The 10,743-nt window shown below is 48.1% G+C and overlaps 1 protein-coding gene across 1 annotated transcript; it reads right to left on the bottom strand.

Annotated features, from left to right (window-relative positions):
- Positions 1-535: 535 nt before the first annotated feature.
- On the bottom strand, positions 536-2,875 carry LOC122438655 (septin-7-like). Its single transcript, XM_043463741.1, has one exon. It carries the CDS (start codon positions 2,825-2,827, stop codon positions 1,574-1,576), a length of 1,254 nt encoding a protein of 417 aa, XP_043319676.1. The 5' UTR covers positions 2,828-2,875; the 3' UTR covers positions 536-1,573.
- Between the last annotated feature and the right edge of the window lie 7,868 nt (positions 2,876-10,743).

Genomic DNA, 10,743 nt, shown 5'->3' with positions numbered 1-10,743 from the left:
TGAAGAATTGATGCTTTTGAATTGTGGTGTTGGGGAAGACTCTTGAGAGTCCCTTGGACTGCAAGGAGATCCAACCAGTCTGTCCTAAAGGAAATCAGTCCTGAATATTCATTGGAAGGACTGATGCTGAAGCTGAAACTGCAATACTTTGGCCACCTGATGCGAAGAACTGACTCTTTGGAAAAGACCCTGATGCTGGGAAAGATTGAAGGCGGGAGGAGAAGGGGGCAACAGAGGATGAGATGGCTGGATGGCGTCACTGACTCAATGGACATGAGGTTGAGTAAGCTCCGGGAGCAGGTATGGACAGGGAAGCCTGGCGTGCTGTGGTCCATGGGGTCTCAAAGAGTCAGACACGACGGAGCGACAGAACTGAACTGAACTGAAAGGACTTAACACTTTAAAAGATTATTTTTCCAATGCCACCTCAGCTAGAACCCGCACTCCAGGATGAAGTAAAGTGGCTTGACCCAAGTGTAAAATATCCATGTTTAAAACACAGATGTGATGACTCGTAATCAAATTTGTTTATATCTTTTTTTTTTTTTTTTACATCACAACATTGTTTATTATGTGAATTTTTTACAATACAAACAAAAAAATACAGAAATGCAATATATGAATACAGCTAAATGCAGAATGGTGACTTTTTTTTTCTTTTCAAGAGGCCATGATTCCCATTTCTAGTAAAATTAAAGAGACTGCACATAGGTAGAAATAGGTTGGTTGTTAGCTTCACAATTTTGCCTAGAAATGATCTATAAATGCATTTTCCCCCCTGCTATACTTACCATAAAGTGTAAAAAGGGAATTAAAGGAAAGTTTCCTTGTTGGTTCCTATCATATGAAAGATGCTATATTCTATTTTTTAGCAGGGCCAATATATGGAAAATACCTAAATTAAATGTTATTACAAAAATGAAGCAGTAATGAGATTCTGGCTAAAGAGGGTACTAAATGAGAATAATATATATTTAAAGAATTCAAAACAAACAAAAAAAAAAGGTTGTTATAAAAAAGCTCTAGGTGCATTGTAAGCATATAGGTTTTTTTTTCCATGTGTATTTTTAAACAATGGAAGTGTCAAAAAATAGGGTCAACTGTGTTAGACTAAATTACATTATTGTATACGCTGCATTGAATGGAACCTCTGTATTATAATTATCATAAAGAAGCATAGTTTGCATCATATTATGGCAATTTATCCTCAATGAAACCTTTCAGAGTCCTTTTATTTTGGAATATCCTGTAAACAATCAAACCACCAGAACATGATTGTACAACAGTAAAATGTTTTCTTGCATTAAATTGAAGACATCTGTTTAATAAAAAAAAAGAAAATGTAGGAAAGGTACTTAGAGCTGTTAGTTTCTAAGTACACAACAACCCTAGACAATTCAAGGCATCTTAATCTCCATCAAGAACAAAAAAATAATAATAGTAATTTTTGTCATGCTGTTAAATCCATCATTAAGGATAAAACCGGTGCAAATTGGTCAAACGGATCCAACAAACACTGATGTCCAAGCTGGCATATTGGCAACTAATACGTAACTGGTGGTCAATAGAGGGTTTAAAAGATCTTCCCTTTCTTCTTGTTCTTTTCCAAGGTTCTTGAAGAGTTCTGTTGTTCTAAAATACGTTGTTGGGCTTCCCAGTTTGCTTTCTCATCTTCAAATTGACGACGTTTTTCCTCTAATTCTTTGTGCTGTGCTTCCAAATTCTTTTTCATTTGCTCATGGCGCCGTTGGATCTCAGCTTCAGAGTCCTTCAGTTTTTGAACTTTTTCTTTGACCTTCATCTCAAACACCTGTTCCATCTCCATCTCCATCTTCTTCATTTTAGCTACATGTTCCCTTCTTTCTTCTTCCATTTGTGCAAGAGGGCTCTTAGTAAGTTGCCCTTTATTCTTGTTATTATCAACTCCATTATAAGTCACAGCTGCCAGTTTTCTGCTCCGGTAGTTCTCATAGTGTACATTATTAGTGACATCTTTCAAGTCCTGCATATGTGTTCTTATCAACATATTTCTTAGAATTGTAAAATCACAATGTTCACCGTTTTCAACTTCTGCAACACCCCAAGGATACTGCCTTCCTCTGACCCTTTTGCCATTAACTTCAATGATAGTATTACTACCTACCACAGCAAGAGGTAAACGGTCCTTTATCTTTTTAACAAGCTTATTTTCTTCTTCATCATCTTTCTCTGGGAATTCATATATTTTAATTTTATGTTCTTGGATTTCTTTCATTATCTGTTTCTTAAACTGCTGGCATTCCTCTGGTGTGAGTGTGTCTGCTTTGGCAATAAGTGGAATGATATTCACTTTTTCATGCAAACGCTTCATAAACTCAATATCCAATGGTTTAAGTCCATGTCCTGAAGGAGCAATGAAGTATAAACAACACTGCACCCTGTTATCAGGCATCTGACGTCTGTTCACTCTAGATTCTGCATTTAGGTAGTCCTCGAACTTACTATCAATGTAGTTGATAACAGGCTGCCAGCAATTACTATTATCCACTGCATCTCCAAATCCTGGGGTATCGACTATTGTGAGCAGCAACTGAACACCACCTTCTTTGATTAAAACTTTGGATTGTTCCACCTGTACAGTCTTTTTTATTCTATGGGAAGGACCTGGATACTCTGGAGAATACAAATCTGTGAGGAATAATGAGTTGATTAATGTTGACTTTCCCAGTCCAGACTCACCCACAACCATAAGTGTGAATTCAAAACCTCTCTTCACTGATTTTCTGTATACTTGATTTGGGAGATTGGCAAATCCCACATAGCCTTCAAGGTTCTTCTGTTGAGCCATGGTGCTGCTGTTGACGCTCCTCTCCTCAGCAGCAGCGGATCTCGCACTCTATATCTTTTTCTTTCTTTACTTCCTTCGTTCCTTCCTCCCGTCTCTCCTTCCCTTCTCGGTTTATCTGTCCAAAGGAGGCTACTATCAACAATGCAGCTAGCTGGTTCTCCAGTTCCAGAGCACCAGCGGGAAGCTTAGAAAGAGGAAAGAACAGGAAAGAAAATACCACTTGAGTCATCAATATTCTGAAGAGAGTTCCAAGTAGTTACATAAATAGGTACCAAAAGTTTACACATTTTAGAGTCTACCCAGAGTGGGATATTAAGAGCAAACTGGCACGTGGAGGAGGTCCCTGATCTCAAGAGTGTCATTAGGGAGAATGACCACCCACAGACCCAGGGACAGAGACGTGGCCCCTTCCCTCGGTGGACCACAGACTCAAGCCAGGACGGCCCTTCCTACGTCCTCAAGGACACCCAGAGACCCTCCAGCCTGATGCAGCCAGAAATCCCCTCTTCCAAACAGCTGAATATCCGCCAAATGCCTCTGCCTGGGCCTGAGAGTCAAAGTGCGGAGGGTGGTATTTTTTAATCTTGTTGCCTTTCTGTCTCTTTGTTCTTCCTTGAGCCTCATTATCTTGAGAGGTCTTTAATAACTGAGCTGGCCTGGAACATTCCTCCTCCCCTTCTCCCAGATGGGTTTTGCCATCCCATATGGGTTTTGTCTGTGGAGGAGGAATGGTGGAGTCTTATGCTGCCCTGAGGGCCTCCTGCCAGGGCAGCTGGCCCCAGTTTGAGGGAGCTTGGGGAGAGAGGATCCTGGAGGCGCCGCTGAATCCATCAACCACAGGAAATGAGATGTTAGCAGAAAAGATCTGTCCATCAACACGTCTGCCCTGCCCTGAGCATGTCAGCGCACACACACACACACACACACACACACACACACACACACACACCCCCATGAGTTCTCCAGCTTACATGGCCTGAGTCACTGTGTCCTCTAAGTTGTTGGGGGGGGGGGTCTGCGGAAGGCGTTCTAGGGTGGAACATGCTAAATCAGGCCTTTTCCTACAGCTCAGGATGACTCTAGGAACACACCCCCATGAACAAGCTATTACCTACACCAACAGAGAGTCCCCAGCTGGTCAACATTCAAGTGGCAACTATAAAAGCATTCTCCTGAATGCTTCGAGTCCAAGCTCGCTCTGCTCGCCACAAGATAGGCCAATGAATCGGAGACGAAGTGTTGGGACTAGGAAGGGACTTGATTACAAAGCTGGCTGACCAAGAAGCTGGCAGGCTAGCGCCTCCAAACAACCATCTTGTAGGGTCCTGGTTGGATCAGAGATGGGGCGGGGGATGAGGAAACAAAGTAAAAAGATTGTTCAGTTCTTGCAAATGTCCCCTAGAATGGCAAGCCTCAGGCAGGAGAACATGTTAGTGTCCCTTCCTTACAGTCCTTGGCCGGTGGGTGGTCCAGGGAAGATGCAGGCCCTTCAATATGCCTACAATAACAAAGGCGGCAAGCTGAGGGTTAAAGTCACAGAAGCAGATCCAGCACAAATTCTAAATTAACACTTCCCGGTTACAAAACTATCAGGTTTCCTGTCAGTCCAGGTGGGGGAAGGGAGGTTGGTGCGGCCAAGCCCACAGATGGAACGCTGTGCTGGCAGGGAGGCACCGAGGAGGAAGCCGGGGCCCTACCCCAAGGGACCCCAGGCTTTCAGAGGGGCCACGGTGTACACAGCAGCCTGCCAACAGGGGCCTAGCAAACCAAATTCTGCAGGAGCATCAACAAGGGGGCCGGGGGAGGTAACCGGAGGGAGGAGGCACTGGAGCGGAGCCTTAACCTCTGAGGAGCCTCTACCTTCTCTCCCAGGGCAGCAGACCCCGGAGTGGAGCCCCAAGGGGGACAGGCCTGGCTGGGAGCAGCTGGACCACAAGCTAGCTGAGGGCTGGTGAGGCTAGGCAAAAAAGCAGGGCCGGATCACAGAAGACTTGAATATTGGGATGAGAGTCTGGATTTCATTTGCTCTAGGAAATGGGTTTCCAGCAGACTTTCTAATAAAGCACAGACCCTAGAGGCTGACTCTGTGTGTCTGTGTGTCTGTGTGTTCATCGTTCAGTCGTGTACGACTCTTCACAATCCCATGGATTGTAGCCTACCAGGCTTCTCTGTCCATGGAATTCTCCAGACAAGAATACTGGAGCGGGTTGCCATGCCCTTCTCCAGGGGATCTTCCCACCCCAGGGATCAAACCCAGGTCTCCTGCATTGCAGGCAGATTCTTTACCATCTGAGCCACCAGGGAAGCCTCCAGACGCTGATTGCCTGGGTTCAAATCTGAGCTCTGCCACTTACCAGGTATGTGGCCTTGGGAAAGATATTTAACATCTCTGTGCCTCAGTTTTCTCATCTGCCAAATGGGATAATGTGCTTCATCAATTACAAGATACACACTTTTCCCCATGTTTTCAAACCTCTCACATCATCTTAGAATCACTGGTTAGGTGGCCAGAATGACACAATTGTCTGCAGCTATGTGTGCATATCAAATATTGCAGAATCATTTGGAAGAAAATCCACACTTTTAAGAAATTTAGCATCACTCCTAACAGCACAGATAACTTATGTGAGAGAAAAACAGATCCTGATGATTCTGAGCTTAAAAGCAGCTCAGAAGAGTGGAACTCTGAAGATGTTCTCCTGTTCAGGGAACTGGAGTCTCACAAGCCATGTGGCATGGCCAAAAAAAAAAGAAAATCTAGACATTTATTGCACCTATAAATTTTCTTAAATATTCACGAGACAGACATATGATCTTGAAAATGTATGTAAGTTCAGTTCAGGTCAGTTGCTCAGTCGTGTCTGACTCTTTGCGACCCCATGCACTTTCAAATTTTCTTAAATATCACAAAATAGATATATGATTTTGAAAATCTATGTGTAGACAAGTCTAAAAGAGCTCTTTCATTTAATATAAAAGAAAAATCTCTAAGTGATAAGGATACACTGTGTCATAATTTTTCTTTCTTAGTGGGCTACAAAAATAAGATATATGTTACACTTAATGGAATCTTCAAGTCCATGAGATAGGATTATAACCATATATCCTCATCAGATTGTTAGAAGGATTAAATGAATTGATATTTATAAAGCACTTAGAAGGGTGCCTACTCCATAATAATTTCCATATACATACTGTCAAGTAAATAACCAGATCTGTGTTTTAGAAATGTTCCTGGCAGGGCTCTACTTTATAAAGGAGGACAGCAGGGGCACAGAGCAGGTGCCTGCAATGGTCTAGGAGAGAGCTGATGAGAGCCCACGTTAATCATGACCATGGGGATGGAGAAAAGTGATGAGAGGACTGGGAAGAATTTTGGAGCTGGTCCTCGCACATCCCTTTCAGGATGCGTGTATGACAAAGAGGGAGGAGGTTAAAACATCCCCGGAGGTTTCTGGCTGGGATCACAGAGTGCTGACCACACCTGTGATGAGAAATTAGAGAAGAAGGTGTGGGGAAGGAAGGAAAGACTAACATGCGGGGGACACTTGGAGTGGGGACCTCTGTGGGACAGCCAGGTAGAAGCATCTGACGAGAAGCCGGGAGTTAAGGCTTGGTGCCCAACCGGCACATCCAAGACTGTGGAAAGAGCAAAGGAAGAGAGCGGGCCAAGGAGAGAGGGCAGGAAGGAGGGGCAGAGGGAGAGAGGGAGGAACGAATGAATGACAGACCAAGAAATGAAGGGACAAAGGGGAGCTGAACCAAGTCTCGCCCACCACACACAGTGTAAGTCACCATTACCATTGGAACCCTCACCCCATTCTCTTTAATACTTCAGTTATTTGTATTGTATCGTAGTCTCCCCCGGCTAAGCAGCAAGCTGAGCTCAGGGACCACGTCTCCTCCCGTTTGTAACTCAGGGCTCAGCCCAGCCCCCTGCACCTGCCGACTCTTCCTTGAGTCTCTGTGGTACCACGTCCTCCAAGGGGAAAAGCCTTGAAGCCTCGTCCTCTGGTTCACTGGCCCTTCACTCTGCTCCCTCAAACCACGCTTGGTGACTACGAGACAAAACTGGTTGAGAACCAGAGTGGATCAGGAGGAAAGATGCAGGCTTCTTGCCAGCATCCACATTCAACCGGATGAGGGGGGAAGAGAGAGGAGACGCAACCAGAAAGGAAAAGACAATGCGAAACACGATGGCTGAACACAAGACGAGGAGAGAGAAATGAGAACATTCCAAGCGTTGGCCGTTGCATCTGCCAGGAGTCCCTGATTGCTGTCCCCTGCTGTGACCTCAGTGTCCCAACACCAGGAATCACCACCTCCAGGCTCCCAGGGCAAGTGCTCCTCAGGCTGTGTCTCTGGGTGGGTGGAAAGAGCCATGACCAGGAGCTAGGCCGCAGGGCCGTCGGCCCCCCTGTGGCCGGGACATCCGGAGCCAAGCCCCTCACCTCACCGGGCAGACTCGGTCTCCTGGTTTGGCCCGTGAGAGGTGGACAGAGTGGACGCTGGCTCCTCCGTGACCCGGAGCCTCCGAGTCTCCCTGCCCTCTCCTGTGCCTCCCTCCATCACACGGGAAGCGCTAGCCACACCTCACCAAGTCACCTTCCTGGTGCTTTGCCAGCACTTTCCAAAGGTGGCCTTTGGTTTGGGACCTTCCATCCTCTCCCAGTCACTGGGCCTCTATTTCTTTTGTACCAACCACCCTCCTCCGGGCTCAGCAGTCCATACCTCAGCTCTGCCTCCCAGACAGGGTGGGTCTCGGCCAGTCATCAGAGTCAGTCCTCAGAGCGCCTTTCCTGAGCGCCCAGGGAGCCCCCCACCCATGACCCAGAGGCCTGGCCACCAGTCCCAAGCGTGCCCCTGTGATCACGTCATTGTTCTGGGTGAGTCACTTGTCCAGTTCAAGGGAAAAGTTTAAAAGGCGCGTTTCGGGCCATCCCCTCGGACATACCCTCCGCCTTTCTGAGGCACTCCTACTCTGAGGGGACAGTTCAGCCTGCCTAGCCTGCACCCTGGGGCTCAGGTTGACAAGGCAGTCAAGGAAGCAGATGGCCCACAGCAGGAACTGAGGCCTGATAAACGTGAGCCGGCAAGAAGGGCAGCTGGGGCGGCCCCGCACCAGGGGAGGCAAAGGAAAACAGACGCGGGATGAGATCAGGGAAACGGCACCCCGCCCTGCTCCACACCAGCACTTTCCGTGGGTACCCCGGGGATGGATCCAGGTCTATTTTTGGCCACTGCCCACCCCCTTCCCGTCCCAGGCCCATCCCAGAAAGGCTGGGTCTGCTCCCTGGTCAGCGTCCTGGCCTGCCTGGCCTGGTCCTCGTGGCATTCCACCCCCCCATGGAGCAACGAGACCTTCCAGGACCCCCGGGAATGTTCCACTGCCTCCACCCCACCCCCGGCCCTCATCCTTTCCTTATCTGCTGCCAGCTGAGAGAGAACAAGGTCACCTGACTTCATCAGAGCTGGGAAGAGGGAGCCGAGACACTGAAAAGCAGGGACACCCAAGGTCACCAGGAGACACAGAAGGCCAGGGCCTGGGGCGTTTGGGGTTGGGCCTGGAAAAGGGCAGCCATGACGGTCCTCAGAGATAAAGGGGCTTTACAAAGAGACCCTGGAGCAGAATTCGAGTTGGAGGGACACTCATAGGAGAGAGGAGATTCCATGGAGACATTCTGGAAGCCGAAACTGAAACACAAAGCTTCCTAGGCAGGTGGAGGGCGGCAACCTGAATGGCGAGTCTGAGGAATGAGAACCCTGCAAGGCCCTGGGACTTGCAGGAAGGGCTCCTTGGAGAGCAAAGATGGGCAAGCCAGCCCAAGTGCCAGTTACTAGGAGGTGAAAACCTGGGGAAGACCCAGAAGTGAAAGAAATACAGTCCAGACTTTGGAAATGGGGCAGAGGACTGAGGCTCTCTGTGGGCTTAGCTCAGGGAGATACCTATAAGCAGAAGTTGATTTTTTGATGCACTTTATGTCTTGGCACTTGGTTGATCCAGTTATCAAAACTCCACCTCCCCCAGGCATGCTTCCTGATGGGCAGAGACCATCTTTTGTTCACCCTTGTTTCTGCTGACAAGTGCTCAGTCGTGTCCAATTCTTGGCGACCCCATGGACTGTAGCCCACCAGGATCCTCTGTCCATGGGATTTTTCCAAGTAAGAATACTGGAATGAGTTGCCATTTCCTTCTCCAGGGGATCTTCCTGACTCAGAGATCAAACCCAGGTCTCTTGCATCTGCTGCATTGGCAGATGGATTCTTTACCACTAGCGCCACCTGGGAAGCCTTGTTTCTAACTGTGATAACTTGACATATGTAAGAAACCCATCAGAGCAGCTGCCAGCCAGCGCACCATGCCCAGGACCTCCAGCTGGGTTTGTAACCTAATCATCTCCCAGTCCCAGGAAATGATGTGAGTGAGCATCAAGTTAATGAAAGAAAAGCCCAGTTTAGTCAAGTCAAGGGTGTGACTTGGGGACTCAGGTGACCTTCCTCTCCCTGAATTCTGGTCCTAATGAGGGCTCTGAGCTGGCTCCCAGGTGGAGGACACTGCCCTGCTTGCCGGCTGTTTTCCGAAGGGGAGCAGCTGGGCCCCGCTGTGTTTTCAGAACACAACATTGCCTCTGGCGTCAGCACATAGCACCAGAAAGTTTCATCAGAAAATCTGAAACCAGGGACTAAATAAATAAATATAAAGGAACCAAGGACAGCTCCCTCTCATCACTCTAATTAAAAAAAAATACAAAAATTAAAAAAACACACAGCCGACTCTGGTCAGCTTTCTGCTGCTCCTTGATGCCCCCTACCCTCACACACACACACACACACACACACACAGGCTCACAGGCATCAGGGGACCTGCACAAAGGTCATAGCCCTGGACCAGGGGAGATTTCTCACCCCCAAGTGTGGCTGCTGCTCCTAGGTGCCCTCTCCCCCTTCACCCCGTCAGCACTGGTATTCACACTCTTTCCAGAACCTGCCCAGGCTGGGTCTCTACCTCGGTGTCTCCACACCTGCTGTCCTCAATGGCTGGAAAGCCCTCCCATCATAAGCTCTCACCTTCACTCCGTTCAAATGCTGCTCATAGATCACCCCTTTCTCTAGGCCTTCCCTACAGGCCTTATCTAAAATAACACCTGTGTGGCCGGCTGCCCTCTAACCCTTTATTCTAGTTTCATTTTCTTCAAAACACCCATCTCTCCATGAAGCTAAGAGTCTCATATTTTGCTGGCTTGTTATGGGTTCACACTCAGCCAGCCCCGACTCCTCGCCACCCCCACCACCATCACCCCCAGCCCCACACATCTGAACACCCCACAGACAGGGACTGCCATGCTCACTGTGGTCCCCCAAGCTGCTTGAAGGTGTTGGGTCCACAGCGAGCTTTCAACCATAGGTGTCTGCTGAATGAAGTGCTTTTCCTTCCATGCCAAGCTGCCTCATCTGACTTACCACCAGCATCTGCGGGGCTGTTTCCAGTTGAGAGAGCTCCTACCCACTGCTGTGACGAGGCCCCTACGGGATGGCAGCACACGAATGGCCATTATGCTAGCCTCCTTGTGTCAGGCCCTCTGCTAGCTTCTCCATGTGTATTAGAACTTTCATTCCATGCAAGAACCTCATGCTTTCAGCAATTCTGGCTCCACTGAACAGGTGAGAAAACCAGGGCTCAGAAAAGCAACTTTAAGTTGCTGAAGCTCATTGGAGTACTCCAGGAAAAAGCCTGGGCTTAAAATCAGATCTGTCGGACTCCAAAGCTCAGCCACAGAGAAGCTTTTTCGTAGGACAACATTAGAGTGACTGAACCATCCCCACTAAAACCCCTCCCCTCCACCCCCAGCCCTGCATCAGTGAGTATCAGCCCACGACCCAGGCCCAGGGAAGGGCACTTTTCCACTTTCCCTACC

Source organism: Cervus canadensis, chromosome 3 (assembly GCF_019320065.1).
Source record: "Cervus canadensis isolate Bull #8, Minnesota chromosome 3, ASM1932006v1, whole genome shotgun sequence".
NCBI lineage: Eukaryota > Metazoa > Chordata > Mammalia > Artiodactyla > Cervidae > Cervus > Cervus canadensis.
Note: the sequence above shows the minus strand (reverse complement) of the source record. Positions and strands in the feature narration are given on the sequence as shown.

What these genes read in the sequence shown, in the direction of transcription:
- LOC122438655 (XM_043463741.1), bottom strand. Translation starts at nt 2,827, where the DNA reads ATGGCTCAACAGAAGAACCTTGAAGGCTATGTGGGATTTGCCAATCTC.